Source organism: Bos mutus, chromosome 20 (assembly GCF_027580195.1).
Source record: "Bos mutus isolate GX-2022 chromosome 20, NWIPB_WYAK_1.1, whole genome shotgun sequence".
NCBI classification, from domain to species: domain Eukaryota; kingdom Metazoa; phylum Chordata; class Mammalia; order Artiodactyla; family Bovidae; genus Bos; species Bos mutus.
In genome coordinates, this window is record NC_091636.1 from 33,448,118 (window position 1) to 33,474,342 (window position 26,225).

The window sequence follows — 26,225 nt, forward strand, 5'->3', positions numbered from 1 at the left end:
AATGAACAAATTTTTTTTTGAGTTATGGACATTTTTACCTATGCAATCAAATTGCCTTCCCGAAAGACTGATAATTTATACTGTCACCAGCAACAGAGTTGCTTTTCTATCCAATACCTCTATTAATGTTAATTTTAAAAACTGTTATTGGAAAAGGTTGAAATTAATGCCCAAAGGTGGAGGTCGAGTAACTTGTAAATTTTAACTATGTACTTTTGCCTCCATCCTCTACAAGCAAAAATAACTTACTTCTACTACACCTGCTTTTTAGCTTCTATATTCACTATGTATTAAGTTTTTTAAAAAAGTTTCCAATTAGCTAAAGAAATAATTTTAATAATATAAAGTTTAATACATCAGCCCTAGAATACAAAGAGTTGGGCAGACCTGGTTTTAAGTATCTGTATTGTCGTAGATGTGTTAGCATTCAAAAGATCCAGAAGATGGCAGTATAATGATGTTTTTCTTAAATTCCAGAGAAAAATTTAAGCTGGTAAAATCTGAAGCTGCAGGTTGTTCGCATTTCTGTTTTCTTTTTTCTTAAAATGGTGCAAGATCATGAGATGTAAGGCAATAAGGAATCAGTAGAGGGGCCCTCACTCTTAGGAAAGAGAAGTTGTGGTGGATGGACAGGGAATTTGAGAACTCTTGCTTCAGATTTCAGCCCTTTGGGCCAGTATACTCTAAATCTACATTTATCTGTAGGTGAAATCATGAATAATGCCGTCCCTGCAAGACTGTTATGAAGATTAAATAAAATAAAACGTATAAATGTGTGCAGCCCTGAGAATATCATGAACATTCTGGTTTTAGTTTTTAAAATCCTCCTCTGTTAGAGATATCTACTGAAATATGCATGCCTGAAATAATGTGGCATCTTAAATTTACTTTTAAATGCTTCATTTAAAAAAGAAAAACTGAGGTAGAGAGATAGATAAAGCCAAATTGACAAGTTATTGATAATTCTTGGAGTTGCTGTAAGATTAAGGGGGTTGGTGATGCTACTCTGTGCATATGTTTTAAATTGCCATGTATATACACACATGCATCACTCTGGATGAAATGCAGAGACTGGGTTGCAGGGCAGCAGCAGTAGAAGCAGAGAGGGCAGGCAGAATGATACTGCAGTAGTCCACATAGAGGTGATGGTGGCTTAGATAGGACTGGTGGGAGTGGCGATCTTAGAAAACTGGATGGGCTCAGAATGCTATGGTGATGATTTGAGAGGGGAGGGGTGATTTGGGGTGGAGGGAAGATGAAGTACCACAAGTTCTAGGTTTTGGCATTATTACAATTGGGCGATGGGACTGTGGGGGCTGCAAATTTGGAAAGAGTTCTAAGTTTGAGATTTCTATCAGGCATGTTATAGAAATGTTGAATAAACAACTGGATGTAGTTCACAATATAGGTTAGGACTAGAAAGGTGGTGGGGTGTGCAGACAGAGTTGTTAGATATCATCTACTGTCAGGGGACTAAGTGATGTCAACAAAGGGGTGAAGAAATAGAGAGGTAACCTCAGGATAGATGTATAGAGACTGAACAAAGGAGAAGCCAGCAGAGTAGTGTTGGGCCCTCTGTAGAACAGGACTGGCATCAGTTTAGTTCCGTTGCTCAGTCGTGTCCGACTCTTTGCGACCCCATGAATCGCAGCACGCCAGGCCTCCCTGTCCATCACCAACTCCCGGAGTTCACTCAGACTCACGTCCATCGAGTCAGTGATGCCATCCAGCCATCTCATCCTCTGTCGTCCCCTTCTCCTCCTGCCCCCAATCCCTCCCAGCATCAGGGTCTTTTCCAATGAGTCAACTCTTCACATGAGGTGGCCAAAGTATTGGAGTTTCAGCTTTAGCATCAGTCCTTCCAAAGAACACCCAGGACTGATCTTCTTTAGAATGGACTGGTTGGACCTCCTTGCAGTCCAAGGGACTCTCAAGAGTCTTCTCCAACACCACAGTTCAAAAGCAGTAAATCTTTGGTGCTCAGCTTTCTTCACAGTTCAACTTTCACATCCATACATGACCACTGGAAAAACCAGACTTGACTAGATGGACCTTTGTTAGCAAAGTAATGTCTCTGCTTTTGAATATGCTATCTAGGTTGGTCATAACTTTCCTTCCAAGGAGTAAATGTCTTTTAATTTCATGGCTGCAATCACCATCTGCAGTGATTTTGGAGCCCAGAAAAATAAAGTCTGACACTGTTTCCCCATCTGTTTCCCATGAAGTGATGGGACGAGATGCCTGGACACGGAACAACAGGACTGGCATAGGGCAGGCTAAATATGCTTTGGTATGTAAACCACTTAGCAACTAAACCACAACAACCCCTTGTGGCACATAGCAGGGCTTCAACAGTTGTTATCCCTTTTTGCCCCATTTGTTTCTCACAGATGGCCTCTCCTCTCACTTCCCTGGGGAAAGCAGAAACAAAGGCCTCAGGAGCCAACACGTAACAACCTCCTGCTTCCCTCCCAACTCAAACCTACCGCTGCCATCCACTCCCTCTTCCTTCCAGCATCCCAAGAAGACAAACTCCCTTTTCAAAGTTCATTGTTCACCCACAGCCTGCCAATTCTCTCTCTCTGCTTCTGGGACATTGCCCTACCAATTACGACATTTTGTCTTGCACCTTCTATTCTTCCCTTGCACAGATTCTTCCTCTCAGTCTGTAAGCATGAGTTCATACCACCTTTAAAAAAAAAGTCTTCCTTTAGTGATCTTTCTCTAAAAAGTGCTGCTCAGTTTTTATTGTGCATATGAAAGACAAATAAATGTATTTACAGAACAGAAATAGATATGCAGGCATAGAAAACAAACTTATGGTTACCAAAGGGGAAAGGGGAGGAAGGGATAAATTAGGTTGGGATTAACACATGCACACACTGCTATATATAAAATAGATAAACAACAGGGACCTTCTTACAGTACAGGGAACTATACTCAATGTTCTGTAATAACTTATAATGGAAAAGAATATATATATATATACATATATATATATATATACACACACACACATATATATATGAATCACTTTGCTGTATACCAGAAACTGACACAACATTGTAAATCAACTATACTTCAATTTTTAAACATTAACTATATTGTTTACATTTACCATAATGTAAAAAAAAAAATTGTGCATGTGAAATATAAAGGGATATTGCTAGCATGTAGATTAGCATTCAGTAGGTAGAGAGGCTGCAGAGCTGAGGTTCTCCTGAATGCTGAGGCTGATGCCACAAGTTCACAGACCACACTTGTAGCAGTGGTTCTCAACCTTGAGAGTGTTACCTAGAGAGCTTTAAAGAATGCTAGTATCTGGGTGCCACTCCCAGAAATCTCGGTACCCCTGACACAGAATATGGGCTCAACATTGGGCTTCCCTGGTGGCTCAATTGGTAAAGAATCCCCCGGCAATGCATGGAAAGAGGAGCCTGGCGGGCTGTAATACATGGGATCACAAAGAGTCTGACTTGACTGAGCAACTAAGCGCACACATGTACATGGGCTCAGCATTAGAAGTTTTTAAAACCTCCCCTGGTGATTCTAATGTGCAGACAATATTAAGAACTCTTACTATCCAGGGGGTGGAATTACAAGGGACTTTCTACATCATACATTTCTACATGTTTGAACTTTTTGCCAAATATTACATCGTTGCTGTTGTTTAGTCACTAAGTCTTTTGCAACCCTATGGACTGTATGTAGCTTGCCAGGCTCCTCTGTTCATGGGATTTCCCAGGCAAGAATACTGGGGTGGCTGCCACTTCCTTCTCCAGGGGATCTTCCCGACCCAAGGATCAAACCCATGTCTCCTGCTTTGGCAGACAGGTTTATTTTAACACTGAGCCATCAGGGAAGCCCAAATATTATATTACCCTGGACTTAAAAAAAAAAGTGAATTAGAAGAAGAATGAGGAGGAGAAGGGAAAAGAAGGGAGAAGAGAAGAAAGGGGGGAGGGGAGAAAGAATAGAGGAAGAAAACATTTTCTTGACCTTGTAGATGCCGCACTTTCCTTATCAATCAAATTTCTTGAAGAGTCCACTTCCTCGCTTTCCATTCACATCTGACCCTCCCCAGCCTGGCTTCTGTGCCTTTTTCTCCCTAAAGCTGTACTGACAATAACCACACGATGCAAGGGGCCATGTCTCAGTTCTTACCTTACTGATCTTTGACCGATGTTGCAAGAGGTCTTGGGAAACTAAAGCAATTTTCCAGCATGCAACATATCTTTAATTTTTTTTTTCTTCTTTCTTGTTGACTACAAAGGAGAATAGTAAATTATGAACCATTCTGTTTTGTCATCAAGCTAGGAAGAGTGCTTATTGACACCTCGCAACAGATGAAACATATATGCATGCAAAGTTCTTGTTTTAAAAAATCTCTCAAAAAATAAATATTTTAAAATCTCTCCATATCCAAAATTAATGTCCAGTAAAGTCCTAAAGGAGATAAAAGAGTCAAAACATTTTTCCCTTTTGAAGCAGACTCTCAAGCACTGTAGAGAAGTTTCCCTGGGTCTGCTCCCTCACAAAAGGAGAGGGGGGAAGGAGGGGTGTCCAAGAGAGCTTGAACATTGGGGGAAAAAAGGAAATATTTTTTTACAAATATTTCATAGCTTGTGTCAGTTCAGGTCCAGGAAGCAGATGCTAAGATGAAATTCAAGTCCATGAGAAGTCTGTGACACAGAAAGGGAGAAGGGATCAGGAAGGGGCGGGGAGAGCCTCACACTTCGAGGAAAGAGAGAAGGAAGGGGGACGGAGGAGGAAGAGCATCAGACGAGAGTGCAACTGGGAGAAAGTCTCAGCCAGGCCAATTGCAGGGCAGAGGCTCCCACACATGGGAAAGACTGGCCCAGCTCTGAACCCCTAACGTGCTGAGTCCCTGGCTCCAAGCAGCCTGCCCAGAATGGGGTTTCTGGACCACTACAGTGGGTCCCCACAGAGGGCTGCTGGCCCTTGACTTTACACATATTAACAAATGGTTCTGAATTTTGGCATTTGACTGAAAACAGACTTGTGCATTATACAATAATACCCTTCAACTATATTATATGTCCTGAATGCAGACTTTCTTAAGACATCTGGAAAACCAGTATTTCATGCTGTTTACATTGCCTGCCCCTAACATGTGTTTGACTTTGCCACCTCAACCCTGGTGCAGACTCAAAAATGAAATAGAATGCTGCCTGTAAATACACAGACATAGGAAAAGTACATGAAAATATTATTAGTGAGTTAAAGGACTGTTCTAGTAGTTATTCTGAGTCATGAGGTTACAGGTTACTTTTATGTTCCTTTCTTCTTTGTTTTTGAAGTTTCAAAATCATGTATAATGAACTTACCGTTTCACAATAGGGAGGAAACACAGATGTATGGGATTTCACAACTATAGCAGAATTCTCATTCTGTTTTCTGTCTTCTCAGCTCTGAGTCCAATGACTCACAGATAATAGATTTTTGATAAATAAATAGAAGAATGTAAACAAGAGGAAAAAAGGAAGAATGCAATGAGAAAGGTATCTTTTGAGTACCTTCTATTTGCCCCTCTGTATGCCAAAGCCTTTGACTGTGTGGATCACAATAAACTGTGGAAAATTCTGAAAGACATGGGAATACCAGACCACCCGACCTGCCTTTTGAGAAATCTGTATGCAGGTCAGGAAGCAACAGTTAGAATTAGACATGGAACAACAGACTGGTTCCAAATAGGAAAAGGAGTTCGTCAAGGCTGTATATTGTCACCCAGTTTATTTAACTTATATGCAGAGTACATCATGAGAAACGCTGGACTGGAAGAAACACAAGCTGGAATCAAGATTGCCAGGAGAAATATCAATAACCTCAGATATGAAGATGACACCACCCTTATGGCAGAAAGTGAAGAGGAACTCAAAAGCCTCTTGATGAAAGTGAACGTGGAGAGTGAAGAAGTTGGCTTAAAGCTCAACATTCAGAAAACGAAGATCATGGCATCCAGTCCCATCACTTAATGGGAAATAGATGGGGAAACAGTGGAAACAGTGTCAGACTTTATTTTTCTGGGCTCCAAAATCACTACAGATGGTGACTGCAGCCATCAAATTAATAGACGCTTACTCCTTGGAAGGAAAGTTATGACCAACCTAGATAACATTTTCAAAAGCAGAGACATTACTTTGCCGACAAAGGTTCATCTAGTCAAGGCTATGGTTTTTCCTGTGGTCATGTATGGATGTGAGAGTTGGACTGTGAAGAAGGCTGAGTGCTGAAGAATTGATGCTTTTAAACTGTGGTGTTGGAGAAGACTCTTGAGAGTCCCTTGGACTGCAAGGAGATCCAACCAGTCCATTCTGAAGGAGATCATCCCTGGCATTTCTTTGGAAGGAATGATGCTAAAGCTGAAACTCCAGTACTTTGGCCACCTCATGCAAAGAGTTGACTCATTGGAAAAGACTCTGATGCTGGGAGGGATTGGAGGCAAGAGGAGAAGGGGACGACAGAGGATGAGATGGCTGGATGGCATCACTGACTCGATGGACATGAGTCTGAGTGAACTCCGGGAGTTGTTGATGGACAGGGAGGCCTGGCGTGCTGTGATTCATGGGGTTGCAAAGAGTTGGACACGACTGAGCGACTGATCTGATCTGATCCATCCTCCACCCTGCTCTGAACCCTAAAAGACTGACCTATATGAATAGCCTAGGTGAGCTCCTTGTTCTGTTTTTTGGTTAGGCCAGTCAAGGGGGAGAACACTGGCACATCGGAAGTAGGAATAGATACTCATCACCTGAGACACCTCCCCATGGATCACTGCAACCACCCAGACCCAAGACCCTTCCCACACAGCTCTTCTGCTGGGGAAAGCACACCCTCCCATTTCCCTTCAGACCTTGGAGTAATGATGTGTCTTGCTTTTACTAGATCCAGTCCTTTGCGCTGTTTTTACATCTGGCCTAACCCTTTATAAATAGTCCCTTTATTAAACTCTCCTCAGATTGTCCAGTTTGAATGTACCCTATACGTATCATTAACCCCAGATAGATACAGTCTGTTGGTGACAATTACCCAACAAGTTGTATTCTACAGGAATTAATCTTGAAGGATATGGAGAAAAGCTTTTAAAAACAGTACTTTTCTGCTCATTTTAGATGTTTAAACAACAAAAAATTTATTTTCAGTGAGAAACTTCACTTTTACACCAAATATTTTGTAGTTATGAACTAGTTACGCTTTTTTGCCTGCCAAAATTCATATGCACTGTCCTCTATTTCTTTCTTCACCTTTGCAGAAATCTTGAGAGAGGTTGAACACACTCTAAATGCTCCATGTTGATTATTTAATACATGTGCAAACAAATGAAGGATGCCTATTGCAGTATGAGAATGTTCTCAGGGATTATTTCTTTCAAAAGATCATTTCTCACCTGTTTGTTAGTGGGATTTCTTTGTAGGTGTCTTTGAAGACAATTTTGGGGTTTTTTTCCCCAGAAAAGACAAGAGGCTATTTTAATACTTTCAACCAATATTAATTTTATAAAAGTTACAAATTCAAAAATCAGGGCTCTTAATTCAACTTATAAAACTCATTATTTTATTTCTAAGTTTAATTAAGTAGATTTAAAAATAGTTTATATTTAAGTAGATTTAAAATTAAATTAAATTTAAATTAAGTTAAATTAAAATAAAATTTAAAATTAAATTAAATTAAAATTAAATCAAATCCCTTATGATTATACAGTGGAAGTGAGAAATAGATTTAAGGGCCTAGATCTGATAGATAGAGTGCCTGATGAACTATGGAATGAGGTTTGTGACATTGTACAGGAGACAGGGATCAAGACCATCCCCATGGAAAAGAAATGCAAAAAAGCAAAGTGGCTGTCTGAGGAGGCCTCACAACTAGCTGTGAAAAGAAGAGAAGCGAAAAGCAAAGGAGAAAAGGAAAGATATAAGCATCTGAATGCAGAGTTCCAAAGAATAGCAAAAAGAGATAAGAAAGCTTTCTTCAGCGACCAATGCAAAGAAATAGAGGAAAACAACAGAATGGGAAAGACTAGAGATCTCTTCAAGAAAATTAGAGATACCAAGGGAACATTTCATGCAAAGATGGGCTCGATAAAGGACAGAAATGGTATGGACCTAACAGAAGCAGAAGATATCCAGAAGAGGTGGCAAGAATACACAGAAAAACTGTACAAAAAAGATCTTCACGACCCAGATAATCACAATGGTGTGATCACTGACCTAGAGCCAGACATCCTGGAATGTGAAGTCAAGTGGGCCTTAGAAAGCATCACTACGAACAAAGCTAGTGGAGGTGATGGAATTCCAGTTGAGCTATTTCAAATCCTGAAAGATGATGCTGTGAAAGTGCTGCACTCAATATGCCAGCAAATTTGGAAAACTCAGCAGTGGCCACAAGACTGGAAAAGGTCAGTTTTCATTCCAATCCCAAAGAAAGGCAATGCCAAAGAATGCTCAAACTACCGCACAATTGTACTCATCTCACACGCTAGTAAAGTAATGCTCAAAATTCTCCAAGCCAGGCTTCAGCAATATATGAACCGTGAACTTCCAGATGTTCAAGCTGGATTTAGAAAAGGCAGAGGAACCAGAGATCAAATTGCCAACATCCACTGGATCGGAAAAAGCAAGAGAGTTCCAGAAAAACATCTATTTCTGTTTTATTGACTATGCCAAAGCCTTTGACTATGTGGATCACAATAAACTATGGGAAATTCTGAAAGAGATGGGAATACCAGACCACCTGACCTGCCTTTTGAGAAATCTGTATGCAGGTCAGGAAGCAACAGTTAGAACTGGACATGGAACAACAGACTGGTTCCAAATAGGAAAAGGAGTTCGTCAAGGCTGTATATTGCCACCCTGTTTATTTAACTTATATGCAGAGTACATCATGAGAAAAGCTGGACTGGAAGAAACACAAGCTGGAATCAAGATTGCCGGGAGAAATATCAATAACCTCAGATATGAAGATGACACCACCCTTATGGCAGAAAGTGAAGAGGTTAAAAAGCCTCTTGATGAAAGTGAAAGTGGAGAGTGAAAAAGTTGGCTTAAAGCTCAACATTCAGAAAATGAAGATCATGGCATCCGGTCCCATCACTTCATGGGAAATAGATGGGGAAACAGTGGAAACAGTGGCAGACTTTATTTTTCTGGGCTCCAAAATCACTGCAGATGGTGACTGCAGCCATGAAATTAAAAGACGCTTACTCCTTGGAAGGAAAGTTATGTCCAACCTAGATAGCATATTGAAAAGCAGAGACATTACTTTGCTGACAAAGGTCCATCTAGTCAAGGCTATGGTTTTTCCAGTGGTCATGTATGGATGTGAGAATTGGACTGTGAAGAAGGCTGAGCACCGAAGAACTGATGCTTTTGAACTGTGGTGTTGGAGAAGACTCTTGACAGTCCCTTGGACTGCAGGAGATCCAACCAGTCCATTCTGAAGATCAGCCCTGGGATTTCTTTGGAAGGAATGATGCTAAAGCTGAAACTCCAGTACTTTGGCCACCTCATGTGAAGAGTTGACTTGTTGGAAAAGACTCTGATGCTGGGAAGGATTGGGGGCAGAAGGAGAAGGGCACAGCAGAGGATGAGATGACTGGATGGCATCACTGACTCGATGGACGTGAGTCTGGGTGAACTCCGGGAGTTGGTGATGGACAGGGAGGCCTGGCGTGCTGCGATTCATGGGGTCGCAAAGAGTCGGACACGACTGAGCGACTGAACTGAACTGAACTGAAGATTTAAAATTAATTTCCTGAATTTCAATATTTTCCTTTAACGTGGCATTTTATTAATATTTAGGGTCACTCATAAAGTTAATTAAACTTCGCTTAGATTTTATTTTTAATTAGGATATAGTTAATCCACAGTGCTGTGTTAGTTTCAGGCATGCAGCAAAGTGGATCAGTTACACATATACATATATTCACTTATTTTAGATTATTTTCCCATATAGACTATTACAGCGTATTGAGAGTTCCTTGTACTATACAACAGGTTCTTGTTAGTTATTTATTTTACACATAGTAATATGTATATGTCAATCCCAATTTCCCAATTTATTCCCCCCTCATCCCCTGATAACTAACTTTGTTTTCTACATCTGTGACTCTTACTGTTTTGTAACTAAGTTCATTTGTACTCTTTTTTTAGATTTCACATATAACAGGAATCATATATTTGTCTTTCTGTGCCCTTACTTCACTCAGTATGACAATCTCTAGGTCAATCCATGGCACTGCAATTAAATATTTTAAATTTAATATTCCTTCTACTTAATGCTTCTAACTAGTAGAACTTAACCTAATGTTTAGGTTAAGACAATGTTTAATGTTTAGACAATGATGAATCTAATAAATTAAAGTTGAAAATTCTGCAACTCTTAAGTTCTCTTATACATTTCAGTGCTTTTTACAGACTTTGTAAACCTATCTTAAGCTTTTCAATTTAATAAAATCACAACTCTAAAATTAAAAATTCAGTTTTACATTTTAAGTTGGAGTCATGAGGCTAATATATCAGATCCTCAAATTAGTCAAATTATCTTAACTATGACAGATATTAAATATTTAAAATATGAAACATACACAATCACTCCAAAAGTTTAGGCAAAATAATTAACTTTATTGGTTGTCAGTTCGTTATTTCTATACATAAGGGGCAAATAAGCTTTATCATCCAAGCAATCTGGGGCTATTACTGCAAGCAAGTTGATTTAAAAATTCCAAACAAACAGGGTTATCTGCTTAGTGACTGATATCAAACATAAAATTTTTGACCAAAACATCCCTAGAGCAGCCAACATCTAGGAAAATTTTTCCTGCAACACTGAGGCTATTTGAGCCCTATTTTATGATCACCTTGAAATTAAAGGCTTCATCCTTACTTGTGAAAACAAGTGAAATAGTTTTATAGCCTCTATGCCCTAGGTTAAGTTGTGCGTGCTTAATCGCTTAGTCATGTCTGACTCTTTGCAACCCCATGGACTGTAGTCTGCCAGGCTCCTCTGTCCATGGGGATTCTCCAGGCAGGAATACTGGAGTGGGTTGCCATGCTGTCCTCGAGGGGGTCTTCCCAACCCAGGGATTGAACACAGGTCTCCTGCATTGTAGGCAGATTCTTTACCGTCTAAGCCACCAGGGAAGCCCAAGAATACTAGAGTAGGTACCTATCCCTTCTCCAGGGGCTCTTCCTGACCCAGAAATTGAACCAGGGTCTGAATTCCTTACCAGCTAAGCTACCAGGGGTTCAAGTTATATATTACCAAATATTCAAGATTGTATTCAATTTATTATTTACTGCTTGATTCTATTTTTTATTCTTTTCATATTTTTCCCTTTTCTGTAGGGCCATAATTCTCACAGATATTTTTATAATATCCAGTTGTGCTGTGTATATCTTGTTTCCTGTGTCATGCTAATGATAGTACATTTTTACCATCACTGCCACTCTCCTCCAGGCTACCCTATATACAATAGGAAAGGCCTGGGCAAAGGATACATTGCATAGGTCCCTAGTGTAAACATTTTAATGCTTCCCTCCCCTCTTGGGCCCTGGTCTTGGGCAATATGCCTTAGCCTGTGAAGGACCAGTATGAGATGACTTGGGTTGAATGGGTTTGGGCTGAAAAGGTTTAGATTGGGAGGACTGGGGCTGGCATGGCTTGGGCTGAGTGGATTTGGATGGCGAACTTTCAGCTCGGGGGGCCTGGTGCTGAGTGGGCTTGGTTTGAGTGGGTTTGGGTTGAAAGGGCACAGGTTGGGAGGGTTTGTGCTGGGACTGTTTGACCTGGGGTGACTTGTGCTGATTAGGTCTGAATTGAGAGCTGGGCAAATACATGCTGTAGGACATAGGATGGAATCCCATTTGGAAAGATGGATTTGAAGGCCCACCTTGTGTCTTCAGCTTAGCTCCTTGCTGAGGGCAGTCCTTCTTGGTTTTTGTGTGGCTCCTGCTGCTTGAAAGGCTTGATGATGAGGATTTTCAATATGGGGTTTTGTTCTCATGGATGTTCTCACTGTCTCTGTTGGCTTTGTTCCCCTGGCACTGACTTGCCCAGGCTTCCCAACTGCTCCTCCTGGCCATGAACCCAGGGAATGGAGGTGACCTACCTGGGAGTCCTCTTTCCCAGACCTTTCAAGGGTTCCTATTGTCTGTGGTCTCTGAGGCCAGGCCGGTATATGCTGAGACATGGGTCTTGGTGGTCTCCCAAAAGTTCTACCCATGTGATGTCTCCAAGGAGTTCCTGAAAATCTCATAAATGTTTCACCTGAATAAAATCTCTGGGGCTGGAAATATTGAATTCCAAAACGTTTGCCTGGACTATGTGCCCTTGTATTCTGAAAGGGCAAAGGATGGAACCTCTTAGGCCTCTGCTGTAACCAGAAGCGGGAGCCCATAGCCCAAGGGGCTTTCAAAGAAACATGGTTAAAGTTACCTCCAATTCTGGCTGGTAAAGGATGGAAGTTTCTCAGAGGAGGCATGAATACTGGGGTGAGATGGAAATTCTGACGATTTTGGTTGATCTGACAACTAGTCTCAGACATCTTAGCAGGGCTTTCAGATGAGTTTTTTCGCTGACTGTGTCTTTGTGATCCCTCATCTTCAGCTGCTCCAGCCAAGTTTTCACTAGGGGAAACTTGAATCCCCTGAATGTTCTCAAAGTCTTGGTCTACCTGTATCCCTAACTCTCTGGCCAGGGGGGCCATGTCTTCCACAGACACACATTTGAGTGAAGAGGACATCACTTCTTGGAGGGCAGCTTGAAGACCCTCCATGTTCCCTCCTCTCTGCCCTACTTCCTCCTCCTCCCAAAACAGTAGTTGTGATGGCTTCAACTTCAGGACCCTCTGGAAAACCTGAGCCTCTTCACTCTCCCTGGCCTGGGGACTGAGCACAAAGTAGCATCTTTCAATGGCAGCTTCTCCTAAAAACATTAGCAAGTCCCATTCCTTCTCACCTAGGCAGTCAGTTAAAAAAAACACAGCTGAGGAAACCTCCATTAAGAAACCAAACTGTGTCCAAAAACTTTCTAGATCTCCACGAAGGTTGGCCACAGCAACAGGCTTCTGGGGGAAACTGGGGCTTTCACTTAAACTGCTGCTATCAGGAAAACACCATGTTATCTCAACCAGGCCATCAGAGATCTGCCGGGGAAGCACCTGAACAGGCAAGTCCTGATGAAGAAAGATTTTGTGTGACTTCAGATGGGCAGGGCTGAGCAGGGCATTGAGGATTCTGGACTTGGAAAAGCTACAGTATCCTAGACGCACAAAAGAGATGACAGGCATCTTCATGAGAGTCAGAAACTTTTCTGTATCCCCTGTAGGCCCTCCTGAAGACTGTGTCGACTGCTCCTTCACAATGTCCTTCATGGCCCCTAGCATTAAAATGCTTCTGTTGTTTTCTGCATCTGGCAGTAGCAGGGGAAGAGCAAACCGGCAATGATACATGTTTGACATGACTTCACGTTGCAAAGAGCTGTCTGAAGACAGCAAAGAGGCGCAAAGGACATCCAGGGGATTAATGGTTTCTGTTTCTTTAATTTCCAAGTTCTCTACTCCAGTCAGCAATTCCCCTTTGCTCTCTTCACCCAGAACCTTGGGTCTGAGGACTGAATCTCTGGCTGTCACATCCAGTGCTTGAACTTTCATCAGGAAGTTCCAAGCCAAGTCACTTGGCGTCTCAGGCACCCACGTACATCCTCGGTCTAAGGAGAATTGTTTCACAAAGTCTGGCAGAATCTTTCTGCTTGTGTCCAGGTTCAAACAGGACAGGACATCTTTAAACACATTTTTTCTTTCTGTGGGAAGAAAAGATATAGTCAGTGAATGTCATGCTCAGCATCTAAGCTTCCTTCACTGACTTTTAAAATTAAGTAATTGATATTTTCTTTGGAAAAAAGAAAAGATGGTCCACCATCTTTCTGTTCTTTTTGTGGTTGAGTAATATGCAAAGTACATCATGAGAAACGCTGGGCTGGAGGAAGCACAAGCTGGAATCAAGATTGCCAGAAGAAATATCAATAACCTCAAATATGAAGATGACACTACTCTAATGCCAGAAAGTGAAGAACTAAAGAGCCTCTTGATGAAAGTGAAAGAGGAGAGTGAAAAAGTTGGCTTAAAGCTCAACATTCAGAAAACGAAGATCATGGCATCTGGTCCCATCACTTCATGGGAAATAGATGGGGAAACAGTGGAAACAGTGTCAGACTTTATTTTGGGGGGCTCCAAAATCACTGCAGATGGTGATTGCAGCCATGAAATTAAAAGACGCTTACTCCTTGGAAGGAAAGTTATGACCAACCTAGATAGCATATTCAAAAGCAGAGACATTACTTTGCCAACAAAGGTCTGTCTAGTCAAGTCTGTGGTCTTTCCAATGGTCATGTGTGGATGTGAGAGTTGGACTGTGAAGAAAGCTGAGCACCAAAGAATTGATGCTTTTAAACTGTGGTGTTGGAGAAGACTCTTGAGAGTCCCTAGGACTGCAAAGAGATCTAACCAGTCCATCCTAAAGGAGATCCGTCCTGGGTGTTCATTGGAAGGACTGATGCTGAAGCTGAAACTCCAGTACTTTGGCAACCTCATGCAAAGAGTTGACTCATTGGAAAAGACCCTGATGCTGGGAGTGATTGGGGGCAGGAGGAGAAGGGGATGACAGAGGATGAGATGGCTGGATGGCATCACCGACTCAATGGACATGAGTTTGGGTAAACTCCGGGAGTTGGTGATGGACAGGGAGGCCTGGCGTGCTGCGATTCATGGGGTTGCAAAGAGTCAGACATGACTGAGTGACTGAACTGAACTAAACTGAATATTCCATTATATATATGTTCCACAACTTCTTTATTCATTAATATGTTGATGGAGGAGGGATGGAATGGTGTGGGAGATGGAAGGGTGGTTCAAAAGGGAGGGGACATATGTACATGTATGGCTCATTCCTGTAGATGTATGGTAGAAACCAACACAATATGGTAAAGCAATTATCCTCCAACTTGAATTTTTTAAAAAGATGAAACAAGTAAAGTGAAAGTACTGTTTCATCACCCTGCCAAGTCTACTTTCCAAGAGATATGTCTATATGGTGTGGTATGTTTCCTTCTCTTCCTTTTTCAATACATATGCAGAAGTACATATGTAGACGTACATATGTATATGTACTTGCATATGTAGAAGTACACAGTTTGGTATAATGGATGCTATTTTATTCTATAAATGATCTTATACCAAATGATTTTTCAACTTCTTTTCACTCAGTGGTATTCCTTGCAAATTCTTCCAAGTAAGTATATACAGAGAACTACTTAATTCATTTTATGAATCCATTGTACTTAATGGTTTGGAAGAACCACTATTTATTTAACCATTATCTACTGATGATCATTCAGGTTTTCGAATTTTTTGGCTACGTTCATATGCAGTAATGAAAAAACCTGTTAATTCTTCTTTATACATATGTATAAGGAACTCTCCAGGTAGATACTGATTTATTTATTAAATGTTAACTTTTGCTAAACTTTGGAGAAATGGAAGATTTTGTCTTCTCAGAATTTACATGTTCTATATAATTTTTCCTGATGTCCTTTTCCAATTTATATTCTAGCCGCTTATTGAGAGGACAGAGATAGTGCTAAGTAGAGAAAGAAAATCAGAGAGCATTTTCTGCTCCTGATGGATAGTAACGTAGCATAAGCTTCTTGGATCCCTTGTAAAAATAGCCTAGAAGAAACAGTAGACATGAGAGAAAGTGTAGGTTTCAGAATTAACAAAAGGAACTCTAAGAAATCCTTCAACAGTCTGAAAGTTGCTTGAACTGGTGCATCTGATGGGTAAGAAGGTAAGGGAGGAGTTGAGGCCAGCATGAAGGATCCCCAGAGGAGGCAGAGAGAAGTAAGAAGAGGGATTGCAGAAAACATATAAGTTCTGCTCTTGCCTCTCCCCTGCCTACCCCTTGCTTTTCCTTAGGACAACCATCCTCTGTTTCTTCAGCACAGAAATTGGTACCCACACAGCCCAAGCCAGATGCCAAATCTTGACAAGGTAATATCAGGCTACTGTGGAATAGTACAGTGACATGTCTAACAAGCACAGAGATGAATGAAAAATTAAGAAGCAATCATTTCTAGAACCCAGTACCATTTTTGCAAATTAAAAATTCATGAAAATAGCCCAGGTAAGGCAAAAAGAAATGATTGGAGATTTTAGCTGCCACCCACTGAAACGAGACAGAGTTTTTCATTTCAATCCCACAGTTGATCAATGGAGACCCACTCCAAGATGACCCAAATATTGGACATAGAAAATAAGAATTTTAAAAGTAGCTATCTTAACTATTTTCAAGAATTTACAATAATATAAACCCATAATGAATAATTTAGTAGAAATTACCAGGAAAAAAGAAGAAAGCATTTAAAAATTTAAATTCTTGAACTAAAAAGTGTAATATCTGAATTTTTTCAAAAATAAGTATATGGACTTTTAAAAAGACTGGAAATGACAGAAGAAAAATTCAGTGTACTTAGAGATATAGTAATATAAATGATCCAATCTGAAGAATAAGGATAAAAAATACTTTTTAAAAAATGAACAGAGCCTCAGGGACCTTGGAAAAAACATCAGAAACTCTAACATACATGTACTTGGAATCTCAAAAAGAGAAGGGGAACAAGTGGCACAAAAAATATTTGGATAAATAACAGCTTAAAATTTTCCAAATTTGGGGGAGGGGAAATTCCAAATTTAGAGATTCATAAATCCTACATAAGATGAAAACAAAGAGAATCGCACCTAGACACATCAGAGTTAATCACAGAAAACATTTTAAGGAAAACGTCTTGAAATCAACCAGAAGAAAAATAGCACAACGCAAGAGGGAACAATGATAAAATGACAACAATTGCACTCATCTCACATGCTAGTAAAGTAATGCTCAAAATTCTCCAAGCCAGGCTTCAACAATATATGAACCATGAACTTCCAGATGTTCAAGCTGGTTTTAGAAAAGGCAGAGGAACCAGAGATCAAATTGCCAACATCCGCTGGATCATCGAAAAAGCAAGAGAGTTCCAGAAAAACATCTATTTCTGCTTTACTGACTATGCCAAAGCCTTTGACTGCATGCATCACAATAAACTATGGGAAATTCTGAAAGAGATGGGAATACCAGACCACCTGATCTGCCTCTTGATAAACCTGTATACAGGTCAGGAAGCAACAGAACTGGACATGGAACAACAGACTGGTTCCAAATAGGAAAAGGAGTACGTCAAGGCTGTATTTTGTCACCCTGCTTATTTAACTTATATGCAGAGTACATCATGAGAAATGCTGGGCTGGAAGAAGCACAAGCTGGAATCAAGATTGCCAGGAGAAATATCAATAACCTCAGATATGAAGATGACACTACCCTAATGGCAGAAAGTGAAGAACTAAAGAGCCTCTTGATGAAAGTGAAAGTGGAGAGTGAAAAAGTTGGCTTAAAGTTCAACATTCAGAAAACGAAGATCATGGCATCTGGTCCCATCACTTCATGGGAAATAGATAGGGAAACAGTGGAAACAGTGTCAGACTTTATTTTTGGGAGCTCCAAAATCACTGCGGATGGTGATTGCAGCCATGAAATTAAAAGACATTTGCTCCTTGGAAGGAATGTTATGACCAATCTAGACAGCATATTAAAAAGCAGAGACATTACTTTGCCAACAAAAGTCCTTCTACTCAAGGCTATGGTTTTCCCAGTAGTCATGTACGGATGTGACAGTTGGACTATAAAGAAAGCTGAGTGCAGAATAATTGATGCTTTTGAACCGTGGTGTTGGAGAAGACTCTTGAGAGTCCCTTGGACTGCAAGGAGATCCAACCAGTCCATCCTAAAGGAGATCAGTCCTGGGTGTTCATTGGAGGGACTGATGTTGAAGCCAAAAGTCCGATACTTTGGCCACCTAATGTGGAGAGCTGACTCATTTGAAAAGACCCTGAGAAAGATTGAGGGCAGGAGGAGAAGGGGACAACAGAGGATGAGATGGTTGGATGGCATCACCAACACGATGGACATGGGTTTGGGTGGACTCCGGGAGTTGGTGACGGACAGGGAAGCCTGGCGTACTGCGGTTCATTGGGTCACAAAGATTCAGACACAACTGAGCGACTGAATTGAAGGAAACTGAGCATCAGAAAGAATGGAAGCCAAATGACAGAAATGATAATCGATCATTTCTGAAGGCAAAAAGACACCAGTCTAAAATTCCTTACAGGAAAAGTATTCTTCTGGATTGAAGGCAAAATGAAGACATGTTTCAATAAACAAAAAATAAATAAAATTCTTCAGGCTAACAGGAATAACAGCAAACAAAAACTTGAATCTTCAGGAAGAAGAAAGAGCAGAGAAAATGATAAATTTATGGGTTCCTGGACTTCCCCTGGTGGTGCTAGTGGTAAAGCACCCACCTGCCAATGCAGGAGACATAAGAGACCTGGGTTTGATCATTGACTGATCCCAAATAGTATAAACTAGAAGGGAAAGTGAAAGTGCAGTTGCTCAGTCGTGTCTGACTCTTTGCGACCCCATGGACTGTAGCCTACCAGGAAGAGAGTTGATTATATAACCTATGTCCGAATTGACTCTATACATTGCAGAGCACACAGGCATTGCCTTAAGTCTTCCTAAGACTTCAATTTGAGATGCAGTGATGGGGTGGGGAGGGGTGGGAAGAAAGCGGCCTAAAATTTAACATGACAAAAAGCATTACGATCCTTCTCTTTTGAATCAGATGTATTTGACTTCCACCACCCCACCCCTCCTCCCGTCCAGTTCTCAGCTGCATAGACAAATGTTACAGAGGAAAGAGAGCATAGCCATAAATTTTTATTAAAAATTTTCTTTTATCCTCCAGTCAACTAGAGTGGATTGGAAACCGTTAGAATTATATACAGTCATAACTGCATTATTATTGAAACTTTTCTTGACCTGTTTTCCTAAGGCTATGTCAAATACAAATTGGCACTTGCCAAGGGCATTTTCCATCTGCCTCTTTGGAGATTGAGTCCTGTGCTGCTGCAGCTATTGACCTTCAACATGCCCTGAAGGGGGTTCAGGGTGGAGAATGTGGCATTTTGTTGCTGCAGGAAAACTGGTGGAACAGGCCTTGAGATGGTTAGATATTTTCAGGAACTGATTTCATGATCCCAATCCTAACACTTTCTCATATCCAGAAAAGCACTCAGTCCCTTCATGGTGACATCAGCTCCTGGTGGCTAGCAGAAAACCTTTTGTAAAATAAATGCTTGATTGTGTGATATCCTCCTTCACCAAAAATCATATATATTGACCTTCCCCCACTACTCCTTTGGAGCAGTTTCTCAGAGCTATCTGAAGTGCTGTCTACCCGACTGCAGTCCTCATTTTAACTCAAATAAAACTTAACTTGCAACTCTCATGTTGCGCATCTTTCTTTAGTCAACAAGTGTTAGATTGGTTGCAAAACTAGCCCCAAGTAATGGCTTTCCTGGGTTTCCCTGGTGGCTCAGATGGTAAAGAATCTGCCTGCAAAGCAGGAAAACCAGGTTTGATCCCTGGGTCAGGAATACCCCCTGGAGGAGGGCACGGTAATCCAGTCCAGTATTCTTGCCTGGAGAATTCTGTGGACAGAGGAGCCTGGCAGGCTACAGTCCATGGGGTTGCAAAGAGTCGGACACGACTGAGCGACTAAGACACAATGACTTTCTGGTATCCACACCTTTTGTAATATTACTTTGCAAGAGATGCAGCCTATTCTTCCCCAACCCTTAAAGCTTTGAGACTTGCTTTTGCCAACAGAATGTGGCAGAAGTCAAACAGTGTTATGGATTGAATTGTATCCCCTACAAAAAGATGCTAATCCTCCCAGTACTTCAGAATGTGGCCTTACTTGTGAATAGGGTCATTACAGAGGTCATCAACTTAAAATGAGGTTATTAAGGTGGGCCCTAATGCAATTTGATCAGTGTCCTAATTAAAAGAAGAAATTTGAAAACACACACATGCACCAAAGGAAATGACTTGAAGACACCAGAGAGAAGATGGTCTTCAAGGCAGAGAATTCCAGAGGCTACTGGAAGCTGGGAGAGAGAACTGGAACAGGTCCTTCCCTAATGTCTTCAAAAAGAGTATAACCCTGCCAACACCTTGGTTTCAGTCTCCACCTCCATGTCTGTAAAACAATATATTTCCCATTGTTCTAAGCCACCTTTTTGTAGTATCTTACTGTGGCGGCCCTAGGAAATCTATCATACAGATGGCATGATAGTTCTGAGTCTAAGCCTCAAAATGCCTTCAGGACTCTGTCTCTGTCTCTCTGACTCCTCTGCTGTCACTATAAGAATATGCCTGACATAGTCTGAGAGTTAGCTCAGACTAGCTTGTTAGAGGGCATGGCAATCCACTCCAATATTCTTGCCTGGAGAACCCCATGGGTAGAGGAGCCTGGTGGTCTACAGTCCATGGGGTTGCAGAAAGTCAACTGAATCAACTGACCATGCATGCACAGCTTGCTAGAAGATGAGAAATGAGCCAATAGCTTGCTGACCACCGATACAGAAGTAAACCCAGAGAAGACCAGAAGAATGCCTGCCAACTATAGACATATAAAAATTATACACTGTTACTGATTTAAGTGACCCTAATTTTGAAGTGCCTATTAATTTATTATGGCAAATAAATAATACAGAAAAAAACATGTAAAACAAAAAACAAAACAGTATCATGCAAGAAACATATAATATTGGAATGTTACCTATGGAAGAAGGTGCATAAGGAATAGAGAAAAAAGTCAAATAGATTAAAAAAAGGAGGCGGTTGCAGAATAATGCTGATGGTATGCAATGAAAAAGTAATTCAACCCTATGTAACTATTGTAATATATTTAAAAAATTAACAATGAGGTCTAAAAGCAACTATGAATCGGGAAGGTATAGGGAGTAGGACAAGAGTTGTGTTATAGGTTGAATTATATACCCCTCAAATTCATAGGTTGAAATTCTAAGACCCAGTATCTCAGAATGTAGTGGTATTTAGAAATGGAGTCATTGTAGATATATAGTTGGTTAAGATGAGGTCATTACAGGGAGCCCTGGTCCTGTGACTGTTACCCTTATAAAATAAGAAAATTTGGGAATTCCTTGGTGTTCCAGTGGTTGGGATTTTGAGCTTCTCCTGCAGGGGGCTTGGGTTCCATCCCTGGTCAGTTCAGTTCAGTTCAGTCATTCAGTCATGTCCAACTCTTTGCGACCCCATGGACTGCAGCACAGGGAACTATTAATAGGACCCGGCAAACTGCATGCTGCGGCCAAAAAAAACAAAAGAAAAAGGGGAAATGTGAACACAGAGACATGAACCCAGGAAGACAACCACGTGAAGATAAAGGCAGATTGTAGGGGATGGGAGGTAGAGTGCTTCCACAAGCCAGAGAATTCTAAAGATTTCCAGCAAACTACCAGAAGCTAGGAACAGATTCTTTCTACAGCCTTCGGAAGGAACCAACACTATATACACCTCCAGACTTCCAGCCTGCAAACTGTGAGACAACATATTTCTATTGTTTTTTTTTCTTGCAGCCATGAAATTAAAAGATGCTTGCTCCTTGGAAGAAAAGTTATGACCAACCTAGACAGCATATTAAAAAGCAGAGACATTACTTTGCCAAAAAAGGTCCATCTAGTCAAGGCTATGGTTTTTCCAGTAGTCATGTATGGATGTGACAGTTGGACCATAAAGAAAGCTGAGAGCTGAAGAACTGATGCTTTTAAACTGTGGTGTTGGAGAATACTCTTGAGAGTCCCTTGGACTGAAAGGAAATAACAACCAGTCAATCCAAAAGGAAATCAGTCCTGAATATTCATTGGAAGGACTGATGCTGAAGCTGAAGCTCCAATACTTTGGCTACCTGATGCGAAGAACTGACTCACTGGAAAAGACCCTGATGCTGGCAAAGATTAAAGGCAGGAGGAGAAAGGGACAACAGAGGATGAGATGGTTGGATGGCATCATGGACATGAGTTTGAGCAAGCTCTGGGAGTTGGTGATGGACAGGGAAGCCTGATAGGAAGCAGTACATGGGGTTGCAAAGAGTCAGACACGACTGAATGACTGAACTGAACTGATTGTTTAAGCTACCAAGTTTGTGGTGCCACTCTGTTACAGCATCCTAGTAACCAGGTCAAGGTGTGCAGAGGAGGAAATTACTCTTTTCTGACCCATAATTGGATTATGGATTTGGGCTGAATGTGAGTTGGTAGTTACCTTCCCCTTCTATATTCAGAACTTGGTGGTGTTTATTTTCCCAGACAATATCTCTCTGAATTAAGCATTTCTCCTATTTTTAATTTTCATTAAGAAATATTCAAATTCAAGGTACTGGTATAATCTTCCTCATTGAAATGGCAATATTTGGATAGCTCAAGACAAGCATTATTTTGGGACCTTATCCATTTACCACAAATTCCTCTCCTGTTTCTGCTTTAATATTTAGGTCTATAATCCCCATATTCTATTGGTCACAAAGGTTCTAAAATAATTTAACAGACTTAATCTGAGGTACAGAAGGCAACAGCTAAAATTAGTGGTTAGCAACTTGTTATATGTGTGATGGAGGTGACTGCAGAAGCCTAAAAGTTCATAGTCAATACTTACTTTATCTATATACTGTCCACTTGGAGAAGGGCATGGCAACCCACTCCAGTACTCTTACCTGGAGAATCCCCATGGATAGAGGAGCCTGGCAGGCTACAGTCCATGGGGTTGCAAAGAGCTGGACACGATTGAAGGAACTTCACACATATGCACATACTGTCCACTATTTCTAGGTCCTGGGTTTTCCTCCCTGTCAACACCCACCTCTGAGGAAACTCCAAGTTAGAGAAGTCCAAGGAATTTCTGAGGAGCTGCTTTTCTGCTTTCATGTGGTGCCCTTCCTCAGTCCCCTCCTTGTTATGATACTGCAATCAAGATTTAAGTTTTTGCCTAAGTAACTCTACACACACGATTCCCATACCTTCCATACTTTTCTCCTCTTCCTCCTCCAATGACATGCCAGTTTCTGGATCCTCATAATGCTGTTCTTCATCAGAGAACTCCGTGGTTTCAAGGTACACAGAATCCTCTCTGTCATCATAGAGGCCTCCTGGGTCACTGTAAGCCTCCTCTTCCAAGGTGATGTTTGCCTCTTCAGAGTACCCCACAGATTCTAGATAGTCCTCTTGTTCTAAGTATAAAGAATCGTCTGGATCCTCATATCTCTGTCCATCCTGTAAATACTCAATTGTTGCTGGAAATTCGTACTCAACGATCTCAATTGACTGTGGCGATGTGAATTTTGATGTGTTATCTTCCTTCTCATTTTCCTTTGAGGACCAAGCAGTTTCCTGATAACTAGTTTTCTTGTCTGTGAAAGACTCAGAGGTTTCTAAATCCATGCATTCTTTCTCTTTAAAGGACGTGGTGATCTCAGGGTTCTCAGGCCGTTTCTCTCCAGAAAGGAAAACATCTTCTTTGCTTGCGCCTATCGGTAGAGGTGGCTCTATATACTCATGTTTCAAAACTTCTGGAAAGAATAAGAAAGTTTGAGAGATATTTATTTTCTCTCTCGAAATTAACAGATGTTATATTAGGGAGTTTCCATGACCTCAAAGCATCATCTTTCAATTTCATTAGATGATAGTAATACATACATAAATGGCAATAAGTCAGCTCAGAACTTTCTTTCTCCCACTGAAAAATATCAGATCACACTCCTGCGCAGCTCAAAAGTTTGAGTCTTTCACAGCAAACTCAAAGGGTAAGTGGATGAAATAGAAAACCTGAATCCTTTGTTTACTTGTGGATTTACTGTAATCCAAAATCAGGCTTCCCTGGTAGCTCAAATGGTAAAGAATCTGCCTGCAATGCAGGAGATTTGAGCTCGAGCCTGGGTTACAAGGCTCCTTTAGAGAAGGAAACAGCAATCCACTCCAGTATTCCTGCCTGGAAAGTCCCATGGACAGAGGAGCCTGGTGTGCTGCAGTCCATGAGGTTGCAAAGAGCTGGAAATGACTGAGTGAATAACACTTTCAACACCAGCTCAGACTTTCTAGGGTCATTGCTAATGAAATTTGACCCTAATAATTTCTAATGAAGAAGTGAGTAGCTCCTATTTAGAATAAATCCTGGAAATGCTAAGACCTATATCTCTAAGCATATGGGTCCTGTACTACATTAAAAACCATTAGCATTAATATTTTTATCTTAGCCTCTGCCTCTCTGTGCTGTGCTTAGTTGCTCAGTTGTGTCTGACTTTTTGCAACCACATGGACTGTAGCCCACCAGGCTCCTCTGTCCATGGAGGTCCTCCAGGTTAAGAATACTGGAGTGGGTTGCCATGCCGTCCTCCAGGGGATCTTTTCAACCCAGGGATAGAACCCAGGTCTCCTGCTCTGCAGGCAGATTCTTTATCATCTGAGTCACCAGGGAAACCCAAGAATACTGGAGTGGGTAGCCTATCCATTCTCCAGGGGATCTTTCCAACCCAGGAATCAACCAGGGTCTCCTGCATTGCAGGCGGATTCTTCACCAGCTGAGCTACCACGGAAGCCCTAAATGCTCCCTATTTGCCACTAATTATCATTGAACATTGAAAAATTAGCATTTGACTTGCTCCAGAAATTGAGGATTCTGCTGACATTCTTCTTACAGAGAAAATGAAATTGCTAATACACCACATATGTGTGTCAAAAATTATTTTCCCTCTATTTTCAAAATGGCCATACTAAGTGAAAGATGCAGCTTTTGGTCTTAAGGTTGTTAATACCTATGAATTCACTTACTTGATAAAGAAGTCCCAATGTATCACTAACAGTAGTCTCTTTCCAATTATAAGTATTTCTGGATGTCACTGTCAGAACAGTAAGACATTTATACCAGCAAGAAAACAACTGCTGGTTTTGGATTATGTTTGAACAAAAAAGTTATAAATCCTCCAGAACAATAACATACATCATTCCCTGCTTTTTAAATCTTGGACACTTTTCCCTTTTATCATATTTCACTGAAAATTATCCCCAGGAGAATGACAAATGAAAATAAAGGGTAGTCATTTTCTTTTTTTTCAGGAAAACTGCCTCCTCCCTCTCAGCCCAAAAAGTGTAGAAATTTAACCTACCTTGATTTAAGTTGCAAATGGTAGCTGACTGGGAAAAAGTATTAAACAAACAGTTGAGGAAAAGCTGACAGCTCACTTCTCCTTTTTTCTGTACCAAAATCAACAGCTTCCGACTTTTCTTCAGGGGATCTGTAATATTCTCCAGAATCTCATACTCTTCCTCAGAAATCAGCTTCCGAGAGGTTAACGTATCTAAGATACAATCAGGATCCTGTTGTAGGATTTCTAATAACTTTTTTCTTTCTTTTTCTATGATCTGGGACGGAACACTCCCAGCAGCCATTGTTCCTGTTTTCTGCAGACCAGGAAATGAACTGTGAAACTGTTTCAATGCAGAAACACAAGTTTGGTTTTGCTTTTTTTTTTTTTTTAAAGGCAGAGTAATGCGTTTTGGCAAAGATTAACCATGTCAGTGACCCTTAGTGTTGGAGAGAGTGGATAAAAACTAGCCAAACAGTTTGGGGGAATCCAGCCATGAGCCCCCACAGATCCTTATAGATTATTTACCTGTTTTTTTTTTTTTTTGATGACTTGTCTCAGTTTCATATGGTTTAGCCTCCAAGAACTCTTTCTCTGAGAAGAGCCTCTTGAACTTCAGATTCCTTGCTCTGAACTCTATCTGCAATATCAAGATTATGAATTGATTAACCCTTTTGGAGAGAAATCTGTCAATATGCAGCAATAAATAAATAAATGTGACAGATAAAAATAAAAATTAAACCATTCAATGCAGCAATTCCACTTCTAGGAAATTATCTTAAAAAATAATGAGACAAATGACCAAAGATGGATGTGCAAGAATCTGCACTTTCATATTTTTATAATAGCATAAAAATGAAAGTAACTCAAATTTCCACAAATTAGGATTTATGGAACAGATTTGATACATCAACAATGGTGTTACCAAGTAAGGTCTGGCTGCTCATCACTCAGTGAAAGTCGCTCAGTCATGTCTGACTCTTTGCGACTCCATGGACTATACAGTTCATGGAATTTTCCAGGCCAGAACACTGGAGTGGGTAGCCGTTCCCTTC

The 26,225-nt window shown here is 40.8% G+C and overlaps 1 protein-coding gene across 1 annotated transcript; it reads right to left on the bottom strand.

The window, feature by feature from the left end:
- Nucleotides 1–9,298: 9,298 nt before the first annotated feature.
- On the bottom strand, nt 9,299–25,500 carry CARD6 (caspase recruitment domain family member 6). Its single transcript, XM_005889716.3, is given in 4 exon segments — nt 9,299–11,936; nt 11,939–13,818; nt 23,050–23,598; nt 25,192–25,500. Coding segments are annotated over 4 exon segments (3,105 nt in total). The 5' UTR covers nt 25,475–25,500; the 3' UTR covers nt 9,299–11,543.
- Between the last annotated feature and the right edge of the window lie 725 nt (nt 25,501–26,225).